Below are 21,084 nucleotides of genomic sequence, written 5' to 3' on the forward strand. Positions count from 1 at the left end.
GACTCCTAATGACTTCCTGCACATCTCCACGTGGCTTATTGGCACAAACACAGAAGTTGTTTCTAACTGCCAGCTGGAGTAGGGGTGGTAGTAGTGGTTGTTTGCAACTTCCTAGGCGAGTCTAATCCCAAAGGTGTTTTTTCAAGAGGTAACTGGACTTTCTGTTTTTTTTCTTTGAAGACATCTTGCTTCTCATTCAAGAAGCTTCTTCAGCTCTGACTGGATGATGAGGAATGGAAGGATTTATACTCCTTGCAGACAGCTGGTCATTTGAATTCTTTTTAGAGAGTTGTTGAGCTTACCTGGAGGTTTATCTGTGTGATCAGGTGATCTCAAGGACTTGCTAAAAGAATGCAAATGACCAGCTGTCTGCAAGGAGTATAAATCCTTCCATTCCTCACCATCCAGTCAGAGCAGAAGAAACTTCTTGGATGACAAGTGAAACGTCTTTAAAGAAAACCCAGAAAGTCCAGTTGCCTCTTGAAAAAAGCACCTTTGGGACAACCGTGACCTGGATGAGGGAAAATCTCCATAGACACCTAAGTCCTAATATATTCCACGGAAAATTTCCATCTATCCAATTCTTCTTAGTTTGTAAATCCAAACAACATTAACCAGGGAAAACAAATATATTAAGCATTGAAAAAAATAGATTAAAATTCATAATGATAATACATTCTTTATTTGAGGATCACAAATGAGGAGCTGAAGTCCACATATTTGAAAGTTGCTGAGGTTGAGAAGCACTGTCCCAGGGAGTTCTAAAACCATGGGTTTTCTCACTGGCAAGGATTTATAGATAAAGCAGCGAGGGGCCCATGAGAAAGTTTCATCCAAGAAAACTCAGGGATTCTAAGGAAGTATTGATTGCTTTGTTTTTATTTTCACCAACTACTAGAACATCATTGTTTTTATCCAGAGCTGGGAATATTGAGTGATAGCCCTATTTAACCTCAAGGGGAAGCAAAAGCAATCAATTTCTGAGTCTATCTAGCCAATACTATTATTAATATATGAACAGGCTTTTGTATTATCATATCTGGCTAAGCCATTCTATTACTGATATGTTTATCTCTTTCTCAAACCCATAGCTGGATTTCTGATAAGCTTTTAGTCTTACAAGATAAGTTAGGTAAACTACGAGTAGCTCGACATTCGCTTTTTACGAGGGGTCCTTGGTGCTCTCTGAGCTTGGTTGTATTGCTAATGTTTCAACCAAACCTAGAGACCACTAAGGACCCCACAGTTCAATCCTAAGCTTCAATTATCCCCTTCTACGGGTGCTCACTTTCTATTTTATGAAACCCCAACTCAACAGCTGTATGATTTGAGATAGACAACCTAACCCACCCGATGTTTCAGGCAAATCAACTTCCCTCAAAATGGCCAATGGCAAGTGATGGAGAGAACTGATATCCAAAACATCTGGATTAAATCAGGTTTCCTACCACTATTTTGTGAGAACATAACATCTGTCATACTTAGTCAGGATTGCATCCAGTTTTGGTCGCCACAATATAAAAAAGATGCTGAGACTCGAGTAAGGGTGCAGAGAAGAGCAACAAGATGATTAGGGAACTAGGGGCAAAAACATATGCAGAACGGTTGCAGGAACAGGGTATGTCTAGTTTGATGAAAAGAAGGACTAGGGGTGACATGATAGCAGAGTTCCAATATCTAAGGGGCTGCCACAAAGAAGAGGGAGTCAAGCTATTCTCCAAAGCACCTGAGGGCAGGACAAGAAGCAATGGATGGAAACTGATCAAAGAGTTGGAATTAAGGAGAAATGTCCTGACAGTAATTACAACTAACCAGTGGAATGGTTTGCCTTCGGAAGTTTTAGGTACTCCACTACTGGAGGTTTTAAAGAAAAAACTGGACAGCCATATGTCTGAAATAGTATAACTTCTCCTGTTTAAGCAGAGGGTTGGAATAGAAGACCTCCAAGGTCCCTTCCAACTCTGTTATTCTGACTCAGCCTTCTGACTTATTGTGTCTGCTTCCCTTGTATTTTTCTACCACATATATATCCCAGATGTATTACCTGGCAAATATTTGCAAGCTCAGCCTTCATTAGCATAAGAATGTATTGTTAGGGTTTTTGTGAAATAAATTTCTCTGTTCACATCACTGCTCTGGGAACTGTGGTCTTTGAAGGAGCTTTTGCAGGCTTCGGCTTGTGAACTGTCACACCAAGATAACAACACCAAGACATCAACCCCTGTGCATTAGCAGTGCTGTTGAAGAATTAGCCTCCTTCTACAATATACCAAATGCCAAGGTAGATAATGCCAGTGATATCCAGATATCCACCAAGTCTTGGAATACTACCTATCTCTGCAAGACAGCTATAAGACTGTCAAGAGCTATATGGGGTATTTTGGATGCCCCAAATATTATTTCCAAAATTCCTGCTGTACCAAAATGCATTTATTTTTTTTAAGTAAATAATGCGAATGTTCAGTTATTGCTCAAGCTGGGATATAGAGAATTCAGGAAGAAACTGAAAATTTCAGATTTAATTCTCAGCTGTGCAGTGGGAGGAAAAAAACTCTTCATGATTTCTTAGCAAAACAGTCATAAAATATATTCAAATCAATACCTAGTTTCTCTTTACATAATTCCTTCTTTGCCTGCATTAGCACAGAGAATAATGCAGCTGTGTTTGTTGACTTTCAAAGCATTAGGCAGATTGTGCTTTGGAGCTGAAGTTTTCCCTTATTCTATAGAATTAAGAGTTTTAACACATGTAATAGCTAGTGTTTCTGACTAGCTGAAGAAGTTTGCTTACATTCAGAATCAAAAAACTGCTTTTGGCTTTCTAAGCTTCAGCACAAGGATTCCTTAGGAACCAAACTAGTACCCAACATTGCAGGGAGCTAAATAATATAGTTTTACAAATAACCTTATTTAATTAAGTGGTTAAAGATGCTGAGATTGGGAGCTGGAGAGCTGAGAGTCTGGGTCCGAGACCTGACTGCTGTATGATGGGGTGAGATCTCATTCCTGCCCCAGCTCCTGCCCACCCAGCTAGTTTGGCTAGTCTAGAGAAAAGAAGTGTTAAGTAATTAAGCTCCCCGTTGGGAGAGCGAGTATGCAGAGAAGCGTAATGAGAGTGATATGGAATAACACGCACAAAACAGCATATAGAGACACTGAATAGTATAAAAATATAGTAGTTTACTATGTAGAAATATAGAAGTATTCAGAGTCCGGTTTACAGTCCAAGTCATACACGGTTCAGTAATTCAGTTATCAATATTCTCAGTTTAACCCACAAAATAGTTAACAGTTGCAAACCACAATACCTCACCATACACCAACCAGCTTCTAACAAACAGAAAGAGAACTAACAGTCATTTTGGCTCCCTCTTATAGCTGCATGAGGTAACAAACCAATTACACCTCTTAAGCATTTAAAGTAACAGTAAAGTAATCATAGCTTAATATACATTGGCAATCCAATCCTAGGGTTACATCCCTAACAAGAAGGACTAGGGGTGCCATGACAGCAGTATCCCAGTATTTGAAAGGTTAACACAAAAAGGAGGGGGTCAACTTATTTTCCAAATCACCAGAAGGCAGGACAAAAAACAATGGATGGAAACTAATCGAAGAGAGAAGCTACCTGGCATTATGGAGAAACTTCTTAACTGTGAGAACAATTAACCAGTGGAACAGCTTGCAGTCAGAAATTGTATGTGCTTCATCACTGAAAGTTTTTAAGAAGAGACCGGATAGCCACTTGTCTGAAATGGTATAGGGTCTCCTGCTTGAACAGGAGACTAGAAGTCCTCAAAGGTCCCTTCCATCTCTATTCTGATTCTCAGTTTGAAAGCATGCAAATGTGAGTAGATAAATAGGTACCAATTTTGGTGGGAAGGTAACAGCATTCCATGCTCCTTGACATATACTGTAGTCATGCTGGCTACATAACTATGGAAGTGTCTTTGGATAACACTGGCTCCCTCAGCTAAAGAAACGTAGATGAGCACTGTCCTTAGAGTCAGACACAACTGGACAGGCGAAACAATTACCTTACTTAAGAAGGATATGGAAATACCAAACTGCATCCTCAATACACAAACAAGTATGGTTGCAACATCAAGTCATAAAGTTAAGCCGGAACAGCAACTTCTCAAACTTCCCAAGACAACTAGACACAAGATCAGCTTTTTCCCGAATGCCATCACTCTGCTAAACAAATAATTCCCTCACCACTGTCAAACCATTCACTAAGGCTGCATTACTATTAATCTTCTCATCGTTCCTATCACCCATCTCCTCCCACTTATGACTGCAGGACTGCAACTTTGCTGCTTGTATCCTTATGGTTTATATTGATATTGATTGTTGTGTGTCCAATCACACTTGGCCAATAAAGAATTATGTTCTATTCTATTCTATTCTATTCTATTCTATTCTATTCTATTCTATTCTATTCTATTCTATTCTATTCTAGACTGCATATGAGCAGGCATGCTGCTTCCTGTCCTCACCCCTAATTCATGTGTCTTTCACATTCACTCACACTTTTGCTTAAACCACAACTTATTCAATCAACTGCAACAGCTAGGCTAGCCCAGATCCATCCAAGTTGTGAACTACAGCCAGACAAATCACATTATGACTTAGCTCAGTGTGGAAATATGGTCAAAATTAAGGGCAAAAAACCTGCTTTAAATATGTTGGCTCCGCACACAGTTTAGAAATCTGTAATGATCCCATATTTACAGTTCTTTACTCCAGAAATGGCCTTTACCAAAAAAAAGTGAGAGGAATGCAAATTGGATGACAAGGTGATAAAGCCAGGAAATATGACCCAGCCATCGCATCTTCCTGTTCAAATAATGTTCATCTTGAAATCACATATTGACAATTGGTGGTGTGACCCATGTGCTAATTAGCTGCAGTAGGTAGCACTTGCAGAGCATTAGACTAGGGAGAGATGTCACATCCCTTTCTCATATTATTGGGAGGAGGAGTGTCATTATTGAAGAAATGTTCATGCTTTGTTTAAATACAAGCCAGCAATCTTTTCCATCCTGGATGACAACTGACTCCCAACATGGGTCTCATTAAGTTTCAAAATGTAGAACAAATAAGCTCATCTAGCTTTCCACTTAATATTCTCTCCTGGAGCATCAAGACCTATGACTTTAAAAATGCCCCCTTCAATCTCATCAGCATCACAAAAAGTGGTTTGCCATTTTGTGTGGACTGTGATTGAAGCCAGTGGCATTTTCAAATTCACATTAAGCCCCATTTGCAGAAGGGCTGAAGCAGTTTTCAGTCAAAGTGAGGCAAGGGAATAGAAGGGATTTTTCTTTTAATGGATACAAGGAAGAAAATTGCATGCCTGCTCCCTTCTTCCTTCTTGTCTCCCAAGTGAAATTTTCTATAAGGATAGTCCTTTTACCATATTCATGTAGGAGATGACCAGGCTGAGATCAAGGGAGGGGTCAAACACATCATCAGTCATGAGTCCCGTCACACCCAAAAGAGTTCTACATCCAGCCCACCCTGAATTCCTTGGACTCTTATCTACCATCAATTTGCTTTGGCCGTTAGTAGCTCAGATTCTTGTAGAGAGCTTAAAATTTGCAATAGATTGTTATACACGTTTGAACTGCCTGGATCTTCTGATTTCCCTAGCACTTGACAATTAATTTGGCTCATGTATTGTCTCTGTTCCTCAATTACAACAATACGTTGGGCCATGTCAGCAGTCGGCAACCTTCCTGACTTTTCACACCTCAATCAATTCCAAAGACAAGACCATAGTGGGGGACTGCTTCAGTTGTCCCTGTAATGAAGCAGTGGGTAACCATGGAATCCAGAGGTGGTATTCAGCCAGTTCTGACATGTTCTGGAGAACCGGTAGCAGAAATTTTGAGAGTAGGGAGGGAATGGGGATTTTGCAGTATCCTTCCCCTAACATTCCCACCAAGCCACGTCCACAGAACCGGTAGTAAAAAAAAAATGAATCCCACCACTGATGGAATCCACAAATGGAAAGATTTCTAACAAGAATGGCTGCCCATTTGTTTTTTTCCCCAACTTTCAAGAATGAAGGAAGCCACACCCACAAAAGAAATTCAATAATATGCTGAGAACAAAGTACAAAAGTTCTTCTTTCACGTGAAGAAACTGGGGGGCAGATTTTGGCGCAATGATCTCACCAGCATTGGAAGTTTAGCTTCTACTTTGTTTTCAAGTGTAAGATTGCTCACATCTTCTGTGTCCTAGGACGAGAATATTTGAAAATGAGATGACACCGATTGATTTTCAGGGCTCTGTATGGACTCCACCATCACCATCACCACCACCCAACCTTCCATTGCCTCCTGCTTATATGTCTGCACTTACATCATTTAATGTCTTTTAGAGTTCCATTGGACAGCTTGAGCTTGGGATGACTTGAAAAAAAAATCTGTTCCCATTTCAAGATCTTCCTCCAAGTCTGAACTTCTCTGAGCCCTCCCAAAGACACTACCACTCAAATGTGAGATGGGCAGCTATAAAAATAGATTAAATAAATATATTTCCAAAGAGAAGGCATCCCTCTATATCCAAACTCCTCTTTGGAGAAGCATCTTCATTTATGACAGTGAGACTCAAACTGTTTTTAAATAAAAAAGACCTCCAAAGAATGAAATATTTCACTGTTTTGGTCTCTTAAACATTTGGCCAATCATTGTAGCAATGTTTTGTGCTTCTTACCCTGTTCCTTTTTAGTGTAGTAAACTCTTCCTCCCTTTTATGTTGTTTTGGGGACTTAAAAGGGGCAGGGTGGCTCAGTGGCTAAGACGCTGAGCTTGTCGATCAGAAAGATTGCCTAGCGCCATGTAACGGACTGAGCTCCTGTTACTTGTCTCAGCTTCTGCCAACCTAGCAGTTCAAAAGCATGTAAAAAGGCAAGTAGAAAAATAGGAACCACCCTTGGTGGGAAGGTAACAGTGTTCCGTGCGCCTTCGGCATTTAGTCATGCCGGCCACATGACCATGGAGACGTCTTTGAACAGCGCTGGCTCTTTGGCTTTGAAACGGAGATGAGTGCCACTCCCTAGACTCGGGAATGACTAGCACGTATGTGCGAGCGGAAACTTTACCTTTACCTTTTAGTGTCTTAAACGTTTGCACAATTATTGGACTAACGATGTATGCTTCTCATCCTGTTTCTTTTTTAAGGAAGCAAACTTTTTCTCCCTTTTACTGTATGGTTGTTAGAAATCTTGCCTCAGCTACCTTCCTGCTTTCTGCACGGGGTGGGGGGTCTTTAGTCAATTTCATAGACAAATTTATCAGCGAGCTTAATCTTAATCCCTCTAGTCCATTTCTACCCAGTTCTAAAGAATCTGCAAAAACTGTTGGGCTTGATTTTGCTCGCTTGAATAAACAGCCCATGCCACAGGCTTGTCTCGTCTGACCTCCAGCCTCTGGGCTTAGGCAAGCTGTTATCTCCTGCATGCATGAAAAGTTACAGAGTTCCTAGGTTGCAAACTATGATCATCGTTGCAGCTATTGGGAAAAGCTACCGATTGCAAGACTATGGGTTTCTGCCATCATTTACAATCCTGCTTTCTTTCAGGAATTTATAGAAAGGAAAGTTTCCATCTTGGCAGCCAGGCAGTTTTGCTCTCCTACCTCACCCCCCCACCCTTCAACAAAGTAGCTAGTAAAATACAACATGGAAGAGCTGAGAACTAGCAATTTATTTCCCTTCTTTCTGTATGGAATGAATATCGTACAAGGGAAGCTCTGGTTGTTTGCAAAGAAAACAGAACAACATTTTTTGCATTTGTTGGCTCATAGAAGAACATTAATTGCTTCGTGTCCTTCCTTACCTGCTCTGCCAATCACAGATGTTCAGATGATTACTCAGCTAACCTCAAAACACCTACAGAGAGCCTACAGCAGTGATGGTTAACCTTTTCAGCACCGAGTGCCGAAACTGGAGCGTGCCGGAACCGGGAGGACAGAAGTTGCCCAGTGCCCATGCATGTGGTGGCCAGCTGCACTTCCGAGTTCCATCATGTGCATGCGTGCTGGACAGCTGCTCTCTTTCAAGTTCCGATGCGCATCTGCGCATCTGCCAGCTGGTCTTCACATGAAGATCAGCTGGGCAGCGTACATGCATGTGACGGAATCTGGAAGAGAGCAGCTAGCACCAGAGCAGCTGGCCAACATGCATGCACATGACAGAACCCCAAAAAGCAGCTGGTGACAGCATGTGTGCCCACAGCAAGGGCTCTGCATGCCAACCTCTGGCATGCATGACATAGGTACGCCTTCACAGGCCTACAGAGTAGAAACGGTGTTATGCAAAACTGCCCTATACTTCTTAATCTTTGCATTTATCCAAACAAAGGACAGCGACACAGTCTCATGGTTTTGAGCTAGGGGTGGGTTCCGGCAGGCACTACTGCCGGTTGACTGGTGTGTGCATCCATACGCATGAATGCGCAGTGTGATTAAAATTGTTCTGTGCATGCACAGAACCAAAAAACAAGATGGGGAACCAGTTGTGGGGAATGGCAGGCTTGGGTCGCTGCTGGTTCCAGCATCCCAGGCTGTCAAACCACTACCAGTTCGGTAGAACCGGTCGGAACTGGTAGCAACCTGCCACTGTTTTGAGCCACGTGAGATGAAGTTTCAGGCTTTGGGTTGGTTTCTTTATAACTTCTGAACAAGGTAGCAGCTGTGGGATAAATCCTGATTTGTCTGCTTCAGTTCTTTCAGGTGACAGGACAATTATATTTTATCCTGGATATGTGAATTTTCCTGTAGTGAGCAACATAAAGGAGGAGGAGAAAGGCTGCTTAACTATGCTGTTGCTACTACATCGGAAATAAAAATTGGTAATAAATAATGGCAGAAGTGAGCAAACGAGGGAAGATGATCTGAACTAATGTAATTCAACCAAAAGCTGACTTGTGCACAAACCTTTAATTCCTACACGTGTGAATTCTCCTGAGAATAATTGTTGTGCCCAGCGGCGCTGGAAGCAGAGTACAACAGTGAGAAGGTTGGGGAGGAACATGGGCCAGTCCTGGGAGTTAGAGGCGGAGAAGGAGGTAGACAGGAGTGAGGCAGGAGAACAGCTGGAGTCTGTTCCCAGTATGCGCATGTGCAGAGCTGCTAGAAGACAAGAACCACTAAGAAAGTACAGTCGACTTAAGTGTAAAGCCACACTTTGGAGGTGATTGGCCCCTCCCATAGGAAACAAAAGCAGAGCAAATGGGGAGTGGGCTTTTGCAGGAAACAATTCGTTCATTCGGTCATTTCAAGAGTGAAAGTTCTGTTTGTGACTTTAAGAGACTCTGTGCCAAGTCTGCCTTGCCCTGCGTTTGGAGACTAGTTGTTTGCTAAGCCTTGCTGACTGTGAATGAAAGGAATTCACAGCCGTGTAAATAAAAGAGGGGTTTGCAGGGACCAAGACTTTGCTTCTTGCTTTCTAAGGAAGCCTGGGTCAGAACAATAAGTGCAAATGCTTAACTAGCATAACATTATGCAACATTTGACTTGATCTTATGGCTGGTGCAGATGATGTGCCTCTAGATTCAAAAGTAAATGCAAGTAGTGAGGGATCCAAAAAAGCCAACACTTTATTGATTTATTGATCCATTTAGCCAGTATTAAAATTGCATATGGAAAGAAGGCAAACCTTGATTGGATCGTTTAAAAAACAAAGTGCTTGACAATAAGCTAATAAGGCCAAAATATTTTGGCTAATCTATACTCGTGACTTGCCAAATCTACCCATATGATTAATGCCAACATTTCACCTTAATTTTGTGCATATTTACAAAGCCGTGAATAGAATCCCCAGTCACAAAATTGTTATGCAATGTGACAGAATAGAGTAAGTATTAAATTTCTGATAATGTATCATCATTAACTCAGTTTAATTTTATTTAAATTTAAACATAAACCAAACCAAACTTCAGTTTGATTGAGGACCAACCCACTGATTTTGGAATAGCATTTAAAAGCCCAGAAAAAAAAACAGCTGTTGTATGTTTTCAGTAATATAAATCACCTACAATGTTTAGGTAGTCACTGGCTAATCATCCAAGCTGATCCCTACTAGATGTCTTCATGCTTGATTTTTGCCCCAACCATGGTACTCCAGAATTCTGGACCTTTTTAGATTGAAAGAACTAAGTGGAAAGATTGAATGATGATAAATCTGGTTTGATCAAGAAACAAGATCTAGAAAGAACTAATAATCAGTATATCAGCAAGCCTGTTGTTCTATTTATAGGATTCTTGCTGATGGAGACAACACTCTAAGTGTCCATGCTTAAAGGTGGAGAAGTAATTGTCTCTGATCTCTCCATTAATTCTTATAGAGAAATAAATGATTACACTTAAGACAAATGTCACTGTGGCCAATTCTCCATGGCCAACTCATTATGGTGGGACAACTCAACAAGGTCAACTCACCACAAGGCAACTCTCTGTGGGGCAATTCAACAATCCAATTTAATTATTTAAAATAATTAAAAAATATTTCAATTTTTGTCATTCCTTTGGCATCCTTTGTTTAATGACTGTTTTTGTTGTGAGTTGTCATGTCCGACCCATCACGACCCCATAGACAACTCTCCACGCCTTCCTGTTCTCTACCATTCCCCAGAGTCCATTTAAGCTCATGCCTACTGCTTCAGTGACTCCATCCAGCCACCTCATTCTCTGTCGTCCCCTTCTTCTTTTGCCCTCAATCTTTCCCAGCATGAGGCTCTTCTCCAGTGAGTCCTTCCTTCTCATTAGGTGGCCAAAGTATTTGAGTTTCATCTTCAAGATCTGGCCTCTAAAGAGCAGCCAGGGTTGATCTCCTCTAGGACTGACCGGTTTGATCGCCTTGCAGTCCTAGGGACTCCCAGGAGTCTTCTCCAGCACCAGAGTTCAAAGGCCTCCATTCTTTGGCGCTCAGCCTTTCTTATGGTCCAAACTTCACAGCCATAAATTGCAACTGGGAAAACCATAGCCTTGACTATACACACTTTTATTAGCAGGGTAATGTCTCTGCTACTGGCTACCTGATGTCTCTGCTCTTGACTACCATAGAAAGATATAAAGCTCAGAAGTCCCTCTATGTCTCCAACAAAGTTATTTTAACATGTAAGTTTTGCTTCTATGACTAATCATTGGCATTCCATCTTTTGTCAGGTCAACAGAACATTGGTCAATCTGTCAGTACAAAGCCTCGCTTGCTACAGTCATCAAAACAGAATGCATTGCCAAGCACTCGTCAAATAATATCCTGTTTCCCTGAAAATAAGACCTCCCCGGATAATAAGCCCAATCAGGTTTTTGAGTGCATGCGCTAAAATAAGCCCTTCCCCGAAAATAAGCCCTCCTGAAAATATTGCAACACAGTAGCAGCTCTGAGGTGACGAGACTCGCCACCTCCTGCACCTCAAAAATAGTAAGACCTCCCCGAAAATATGGTCAAGTTCTTATTTTGGGGGTCAAAAGAAAATAAGACCCTATCTTATTTTCAGAGAAACACGGTACACCACCTTAAATTCTCAGTCCTGAATATCACCAGTAGCAGCATTTTATTTAGGTCCAAGCCCAGGGTCTTTAATTCATGTGACATACAAAAATTGGACATTTGCATTTATATTACTTTAGCTAAATTACGGTTAAGTTTAGAAGACCCATTTTTAATCCTACCGTCATTCTAGTTATATGGCAACCCTTCCTCTTTTCATCATAAATGACAAACATTTTCTAGTTCCTCATACGAATATTAGGTGCAGTCTTGAGGTCTCTCTGAAAGACCCATGACACGAACAAACTCAACCTGGTTCCCACTGGATTTTTGAAGCGGCTGAATAGACAAGAGAGCTTCCCAATGAGCTTAGCTGCAGTGCTGTATTGGAGAAGTCAAAGGGCAGAGAGATTTGACAAGCAGGCATCTGAAACTTCTACATACCTTGGCCAGTTTGCACTGCATTCAACTACCTCAGGGATCAGCAACCCGTGGCTCTGAAGCCACATGTGGCTCTTTCATCCCTCTGCTGCAGCTCCCTGTCACAGGTCGGCTCCACAATTGATTTGGTTAGGACAGGTAGAGGAAAAAGGACGGCATGGTAGGAGGAGACGCTATGGTGGGGGAACCTAACTGTCAGGGTTCCAAATAGCATCCAAAATTAAATCAGAGTCCAAGGCAAAGTATTGCTCAAAGTTCCAATTTATTAAGAGAGCCATGTTGGCACATCTGGGAAAACCTGAATCTGAAAGCTTCCCAGTTTTCCCCACCTAGTTAAAAAGTTCAAGATCTTGCTCCCACACCCACAAGTCCATCACATGGTCTAACCTTCCACTGCCATGCTGACAGTTCCACTCATCCAGTTCCAGTCAGGTGCAGGGGTATAAAGACAAAGGATGACCTTGGCTTTCTAGAAAGAATTTTATTATGGCTACATAGCTTCTCACTCCTTACAATCCCCCTCCCATTTTCCCACAATAGAAAATGCATTGTAGAACAATAGAAAGTGTGGCAGGCCAAAGATCCAAAAGAAAAGATGGCTGCAGGTCTGACATGGACTTCCAGTTGGCTCCAGAATTGAACAGGAGGCTTCCAGTTAAGCCCTTTGTGTGTCTTTGAGTGTTTAAGGTTGCCGACTCCTGGACTACCTGGAAAGGATGGGAAAAAGCAGTCCCAGGTTTCTCTTTTTTTGTTGTAGCTTTGCAATGTGTGGTACAGCTGGGAATTGAGTCATCATTGTTTCTCTCTCACCTAGTCTGTAATTGCAGCAAAAACTCCCCACAGTCAGAAGCCACAGGGAATACCCCGACTTTACGCTAGTCTAGAAAGTTGCAAAAGCAGCTCAAAAAAAAAAAAAAGCATGACAACCATTCCATAAAGTGCTTAGAAACAACTTCTGTGTTTGTGAAAACATGGGCATTTCTTTGATTTTTTTTTCTCCTGACTTTATCACTTTATAAGGAAGTCAAGAGAGTGAACGTGCGTACATAATTCTCCTTCTTCCTCTTTTATCCAAACTATGCCTACTAGCCAGATGGATTGAGGTGGGAGACAGGAAGTGGCCTAAAGAAAGTTTTTAGGCTTAAGGTGGGATTAGAACTCATACTCTCCTGGTGATTGGCCCAAAGTCACCTCGCCAGGCTTCATGCCTAAGGGGTACTAGAACTGACAGCCTTCTGTGATTGGCCCAAAGTCAACCAGCTGGCTTTCATGCCTAAGGCAGGATTAGAAGTCACATTCTCCTGGTGATTGGCCCAAAGTCACCAAGCCAGGTTTCATGCCTAAGGCAGGCCTAGAATTCCCAGTCTCCTGGTCATTGTTCAAACCGTTCTTTCTCTGTTTCTCTGTTCTCTTTGTTGTTTGTGTTCAGTTTTTTTATATTCTCTTTAAAACTTTTAACCCATCTAGTAGTGTAAGAATCTTCAAAGTGCAATGGAGTATCTCTTTCTCCTCATCTTGTATCCAAAAGGCAGTGCCTATCTTGAGATTCCTCCTCATCTCCTCCTCTCTTTCCAGGCTAAGTTGATGCTTGCTGTAACCCGTTTGCTACATTTCTTGTTTGAGGCTATTTCTGTGCTCCTATACGAAATCTGCTGCTAAACCAGAAATAGGCATCTATGTATGTATATAATCAGCCCCGAGCTGGCGAATCCTCATGTTAGATAGAAACTATGCCTACTAGCATCCTGTTAAACAAGATTTTGCCGCAGAATCACCAATGAGATAATTAAGGCCACCAGCCGCAACCTCTGCCCAGGGCCAACGCTTCCCACACAGATAGTTCTCCAGCATTGACAGAAATGCAAACAAGGAAAAAAAGTTCACCATCTCCACGGCTAACGTATTTCCTCAGTTTGGGATTGCTGGGTCTTTGTTCTCAGAAAAAGCCTTCCTCTCCTCCAAGCCATTAAGAGATTTAACTGTGTTATTTCTTAATTCTGAATCAGGTGTTTCTTATCTCTGTAGGCATTCCTTAATTGCAGAGGAATCCGATTCTTCAAATAATAACATAAAAGAGACAGAAGAGAAAGCATGAAGCTAATTCATGCAGACAGAGAGCTTGGCTCTCCTGAAAGGAGGATTTCTCAAGCTTCGAAATACTCATCTGACCACGGACTTTTAATGCAACCTTTTTGAAGTCGAAGGCTGAATTTAACACACACACACACACACACACACACATACACACACACCTCCCTAAATCAGTGTTTCTCAAACTTGGCCACTTGAAGATATGTAGTCCATAGCATAGGATTGCAATCAAGACCAGAACTTCCATTGCTGAGCCAGGTGGTTATTAAGTGAGTTGTGTCCTGTTTTATGACCTTTTTTGCTGCAGTTATTAAGCAAATCCAACTTCCACCATTGACTCTGCTTGTTGGAAGCTGGCTGGAAAGGCAACAAACCGTTATCATGTGATCCCAGGACAGTGCAACCATTGTTTGGGTCAGGGGTGGGATTCAAAAATTTCAGCAATGGGTTCTCTGCCTGTTTGCTGGGTGGTGGGCATGGCCTAGTCGGCCTCCTACACCATGGCAGGGGGGGAGGGCATTTTCACCTTCCCCAGGCTCCAGTTGCTTTCCTCAGGCCGTCGGGAGGGCAAAAACTGCCTCCCCCAGTCTCCCCCTCTGGAAGTTCAAGAAGGCCCATTTCTGGCCTTCTTGAACTTCCAGAAGACCCCTTTTCCCCCTCCTCGAGCATCTGTACAGGCCCTGCACTTACCTCGCATCCAAAATGGGCCGTGTAGAGATTCCTGGGAGTGGTGGGGTGGGGTGGGAGGGGCCAGTTGGGGGTGAGATTTGGAGGTTCTCCAAACCAGCCATAATGTTAGCTACAGGTTCTCCTGAACCCGGGCGAACCTGTAGCAGCCCACCCCTGGTTTGGGTTAGGGTTAGGGTCTAACCCTAAACTTAAATAGCCCCCAAATTTCGATCGCATTGTGAGGCCTGTTGGTAAATCCCTTTTTTTCCAGCATCATTGCAAGTTTGAACAATTGCTAAATAAATTCAAGGAATACCAGTGTGCGGACTTTTGAACGGCCACACATCTTCCGGTAGGCAGGGCTGAGAAACACTCTTCTAAATGGATCCAGCTTTAAAATTCTATGTAGTGCATCGCCCGCTGTAGTTTAAAAACCATGGTTTGTGATTTTGCATATTATGTTAATTCAGATCATTGTAGCACATTAAGCAAACTGTGGCTTTATATATCATAGCTTTAGTAAAATCTGTAAATGTTCCTTCTGAGATATTCATTGAGATGTTCACGCTCCTAAAACAAAGTTGGGGCAAAGGCAAAAATATAAATAAAGCTAGAGGACAACTGTAAGATCCAATTAATAAACTGTTAAGATTATTAGCCTCTCATTCTTTTTTTAAAAAAAAATCTTCCGTCACACTGGATGAGGGTTAGAATGTGGGTTGGGACTAACTGAAGAGCAAATTCAATGTAACAGAGCATTGTAGTAGTCTAAGAAAGTGATAACAAGGGTGGAAGCCACAAAATGCAATATTGCAGGCTAATTCTGCCAACTGCCAGCAATTCGATTCTCACCAGCTCAAGGTTGACTTGGCCTTCCATCCTTCCGAGGTTGGTAAAATAAGGACCCAGATTGTTGGGGGCAAGACGCTGACTCTGTAAACAGCTTAGAGAGGGCTGTAAAGCTCAGTGAAGTGATATATAAGTCTAAATGCTATTGCTTCCTTGCTTCCTTCCTTCCCTCCCTCTCAGTGGTTAGAATGCAGTATTGCACGCTAATTCTACTGACTGCCAGTAGTTCAATCCTGACCAGCTCAAGGCTGACTCAGCCTTCCATGCTTCCGACGTCGGTAAAATGAGGACCCAGATTGTTTGGGGCAAGAGGCTGACTCTGTAAACAGCTTAGAGAGGGCTGTAAAGCACTACGAAGTGGTATATAAGTCTAAGTGCTATTGCTATGAGTTTCTCTTGCAAGAGACACCACTGATGAGAAAGAAACTCTCCTATGCAAGCTTTGTTCTCTACAGTCAGCCTTGCTCCTAGAACAGCTTTTGAAGACAGGAGGGGTACACAAGAGAAAGACACCCCTCCAATCCTCATTGGCCAAGCAGGAAGTGCTCACAGGCACAAAGGAAAGGGGAGAGAAATGTTTCCTGCTACTTCTGCCTAGTTCTCAAACTCATCTTCTTAGTGCAGCACACTTTCACTTGAAGTAAATATCTATTTTCAATTAGCACACATTTCAAAAGCGGCATGCATCATTTAGAGCGCTAGTTTCCTTTCCTCTCATTATTAGCCGGGAGTCATTGAGGTTTAACTAACAGCATTTTAAAAGACTGCTTCAGAGTGAGTGCGCAAATCCGCATCCTCTCTTCTGCCACATGATTCTGAGATCCTCTTACCTTTTAAGGCGGGAGGGGGGGATGAAATTTGACAGGGATGGTTTCCGATTACCATCCATGATGTGATACAATCTGGTTAACAGATTATCTGAGTAGCTTCCCATCATTTTGGGATGTACAGGAATGTGACATGTGCAATCTGGGTCTTAGTTCCTTTATAAAACTACAATAGGTTAGTGCCGATCAAGGAAAAGATGACTACTTAGATTCTGCTGCAAACATTCACAGCATTTCCTTGTAATACGCAAACATTAGCTTTGCTTCACCACTGATGCTGAGTTCAGACCTCAAACAAGCTACAGGATTCTGGATTTGCACAGACTACAACCAGGGGTGGGCTTCAAAAATTTCAGCAACGGCAGTGGTGGGATTCAAATAATTTAACAACCGGTTCTCTGCCCTAATGACCATCTGGGTAGGTGGGGCTCAGTGGTCATGTGACTGGGTGGGCATGGCCAACTCAAGGTCACTCAGTCAATGGGTGCTTCGCCTTAGCTGTTACAATATAATAAGGGTTAACTGAAGAGGCAGTTTTTGTAATCAGGGCAATAAAGATGAGGCTAGAAACAATACTAGAATGTTTCTTTCCTGCCTTCCTTACAGGATTAGCCCTGTAAAGTGGAAAAAAAGAAAAGGAGATTTCTTCCAACTATCGGTTTTCTGAACTACTTAGAAAGTTACCAACCGGTTCTCCCGAATAGGTGAGAACTGGCTGAATCCCACCACTGAGCAACGGGTTCTCTGCTTGGCTGCTGGTTAGGCATGGCCATGGCGGGCATGGGCTAGTTGGCCTCCTGCAGCACGGCTGGCGGCGTGGGTGGGTGTTTTCTCCTTCCCCAGGCTCCGGAGGCTTTCCTTGAGCTCTGGAAGGACAAAAAGGGCCTCCCCCGGACTCCAGAGGCCTTTTTCCCCTCCCTGAGCCTTCGCACGGGCCCTGCACTTACCTCACATCCAAAACAGGCCGTGTGGAGACTCCTGGGAGTGGTGGGGTGGCAGTGGCGGGGCGTGGTGGGCAGGGCCAGCCGTGGGTGGGATTTGGAGGTTCTCCAAACTGGCCATAACGTTAGCTATGGGTTCTCCCGAACCCGGGTGAATCTGTAGCATCCCACCCCTGACTACAATCTATGAAATGCTGTCTGGAAACCATGCAGGGCTTGTGAACAGATGCAGCCAAGAGATTTTATTTTATTTTATTTCTAGCCCACTTTCATTATTACTTTTACAAATAATTCAAGGCGGCAAACATACACAATACACTTTCCTCCTTCTATTTTCCTCACAACAACAACAACCCTGAGAGGTGAGTTGGGCTGAGAGAGAGAGAGAATGGACTTCCCCAAGCTCGCCCAGTTGGCTTTCATGGCTAAGGCAGGACCTGAACTCATGGTCTCTTGCTTTCTAGCCTGGTGCTTTAACTACCAAACCAAATAGGCACTCGGATAAACTACATGCAATGCTCAAACATGAAGAAAAGAGATAGCATAGCAATAGCAAAACCAAGAGCATTTTAGGCTTATGCATTGCCGCACTCTCAGAGCAGTTTGCAATGTCAGCATATTGCCCCCCAACAATCTGGCTCCTCATTTTACTCACCTTTGAAGGAAGGAAGGCTGAGTCCACCTTGAGCCCTGCCAGGATCGAACTCCAAGCTGTGGGCAGAGTTTGCCTGCCATATGTACTTTAACCACTGGGCCACCATGGGCTATCAGATGGGTTCCATTCAAAGATGGTATTCAGCAGGTTCCTCCAGTAGCTGGAGAACCGGTAGTGGAAATTTTGAGTAGTTTGGAGAACCGGTAAATACTACCTCTGACTGGCTCCGCCCCCATCTATTCTCCTCTTCCCGAGTCCCAGCTGATTGGGAGGGAATGGAGATTTTACAGTCTCCTTCCCCTGCCATGCCCACTAAGCCACACGCACCAAGCAATGCCATGCCCACCAAGCCACACCCACAGAATCAGTAATAAAAAAAAATTGAATCCCACCACTGGTTCCATTTAAATTACAACAGACCTATGCCACTGGTGTTGAACTTCAGAAAAGTAGTGGAGTAGCTTTTAAGCTTTGTCCTACAGAAAGTTAACAGCAGTTGATCTCTCTCTGGAGAATTGGTGTTAAATCCTTCTGATTGTTCAAACTGAGAATAAGCCAATATAAAATATGAGAGCTCTCAAAGCTACATAAAGTTCACAAGAGAAATGTACATACCAGAGAAACTGGGCAGACATAATATATAGGACTTTCTATACTAACTTTCAGAGCCCTCCAAGCCAAGTTAAGAACGTTGAGTAGATTGAAAGGGGAGGACAGAGGAAACACTTGGTAAAATTGGAATAATTAATAGGACCCAGTCGTCTTTATAAGAGGAGTAGGTACCCCAATACCATCCAGAAGCTTCACACTTCATTTCAGATCTTCTCCAGCCAGCATGGCAATTGGCAGAGGACTGGGAGAAATGCACTCAGCACATCTAAAGTTTATCAATTTCCCTGCCACTATTCTATAGGGTGGCCAAAGAAGACCACATTATGAATGCACATTTTCACATCAAGGAAAGTATAAGCATCAATTAATAACCACTTCACTTTTCACATCAAAAACTGTACTATGCCAAACAACAGCACATACCTAGTGGCTGGTATTTCAGTGAATAATTTTAGCAAAATCCTTCCTTGGAAAACAGTTGAAAATCAGGCTCCTGTTATATTAATACCTCCTTCCCAATTTACGGCAGTGCAATAGCTCAGTGGTTAAGACAGCAGCCCAGGTTCGAGACCCAAGCACCACCCAAAGGAGTGAGTTCCCGTTACTTGCCCCAGCTCCTGCCAACCGAGCAATTTGAAAACATGCAAACGCAAGTAGATAAATAGGTGCCCCTTTGGTGGGAAAGTAACAGCATTCTGTGACATCATGCTTGGCTACACAACCATGGAAATGTCTTTGGAAAGAGTCAATGGCCTTGAAATGGAGATGAGTATCTCCTCCGATAGTCAGCAATGACTAGCAGAGTAAAACCCACAGGGTTTTACTTTACTTTATCTTTTTCTCAATTTAGAGTGAATTGGTCATCATGCTTCAGAAGAAGACACCAAAGATTTGGAAAAGATATTCAGGAAAAAAAAGAGGAAGAAATTAAAGCAAAAAAAATAATGATTAAAGAGCTAGAGCAGGGGTGGACAAACTCAAGGCCTGGGGCCTGGATTTGACTCGCAGGATGGGGCCACCCTGGAAACAGCAAAGAACTGGACCAGGGTGCCTCTGCCAGTGAAAATGGAGCTCCATTTTGGCTGGCGGAGGGTTGCAGGAGGCCACTGCAGCCAAAAACAGAGCTTATGAGGACTGTGTGCAGCCCTCCCGAGCTCCATTTTCACTGGCAGACCGTTGCAGGAGGCCATCCCAGCTCAAAACGGAGCTCTGGAGCCCGTTTTCGCTGGCAGAATGCTCGGGCCACCACAGCCCCCCCCCCAGACACAAGTGATGTAGAGCTGACCACGCCCACCCCAGCTACATCCACTCCACCCCCCTGAAGTCAAGCATAACCCTGATGCGGCCTCAATGAAATCGAGTTTGACACCCCTGAACTAGAGCAATTCCCTTACTGAGAAAGATTCTACTAGATCTAAACCAACACAACACAAAACCATCTATTGTACTCAAGCGACCGGACCAGAAGAACCCTTGGGCTATTTTCCTTGATCTCAACATCTGCATTTTGCCAAATCTATAGGATCCAGCCATCTACAAAGTTCTTGCCCCAACCAGAGCCTTTTCTGAATCCACATGTAGCTCTCTGCTGATGAAGTACTATTATAAACATAACAGGGCTATTATACTTTGCTCATTATGTTTCATTTTTATTGCAGAGCCTCATTAAGTTAAGCAGCTCCAATGCTTAACTGCCTCTCTTGGCCTTTTGGGGGAGGGGGGGGGCTGGCCCATATTTTTGTCATTAATCACCACTTTATTAAATATACGGGGAGGGGAGGGGGGGAAAGAGAGAGAATTACTATTCTGTACACTCCTACCTATCTATCAGTTTGTATTGCCTCAAAGGGTTTCTGTTGGTTTCTTTGCACCGAGGCAAAATGAATTTTGTCAGCACCTTTTTAATCACTGGGAATTTCTAATGTAATTATGAACAGATTAAGGCTCTTTCCAAGAGGAAGACCCCAAGTCATGCTCCCCTTTGCTGTTATCCGGCAGAAAGGAATCTGTCACGGCCAAACGGAAGGAACAAAATAGATGGCGAAGCAGAAACAGTCTGAAGTTGAGCGTGGTAATACTTATCCACCCACCTTTCAACTCCAGAGGAATGTCAACATGGCTTATACAAAATTGGCTGTGCGTTGATATGCTAAATCGGCTCCTGGGGGAAATAAAGTTCGTGGGGGTGGGGGGTGGATTACAAACGAAAGGAATGAAAAGACAATAAAACACAACAGGGAGGCCAAGTAAATATATTTAAGGGCTGGCACTTACACGCTACCAAGTCTGAAATGCTTTCGCCATGGGCCAAAACAGCCCTTAGTGTGAGCCCCAGATCAACTTTCTTAAAGGCGATGTAACAAACTGACAAAAGCTGCATCCGTGAACTACAACCATTTGCCAAGTGTGATTCAGCAGCAGTGTGTCTGAAGGAGAGCCTAAGGACACTAAAGTCCTGTATCCAAAGATACTTTAATTGAGGCAATAATGATACAGG

The 21,084-nt window shown here is 42.9% G+C and overlaps 1 protein-coding gene across 3 annotated transcripts in view; it reads right to left on the bottom strand.

The window, feature by feature from the left end:
- KIRREL3 (kirre like nephrin family adhesion molecule 3) overlaps positions 1-21,084 on the bottom strand; it is a 694,474-nt gene that overhangs the window by 652,627 nt on the left and 20,763 nt on the right. The window contains exon 1 of one of the 3 annotated variants that reach the window (XM_081961292.1): positions 1,449-1,580. The exons of the other annotated variants lie outside the window; for them this stretch is intronic. Coding sequence (XP_081817418.1) covers positions 1,449-1,479 — 31 coding nt within the window. The 5' untranslated portion in view covers positions 1,480-1,580. Of the gene's footprint in view, positions 1-1,448; positions 1,581-21,084 lie in introns of those variants that run through there. 3 annotated transcript variants of the gene reach the window in all.

The sequence above is a fragment of the Natrix helvetica genome (assembly GCF_964273705.1).
Source record: "Natrix helvetica genome assembly, chromosome: 8".
NCBI classification, from domain to species: domain Eukaryota; kingdom Metazoa; phylum Chordata; class Lepidosauria; order Squamata; family Natricidae; genus Natrix; species Natrix helvetica.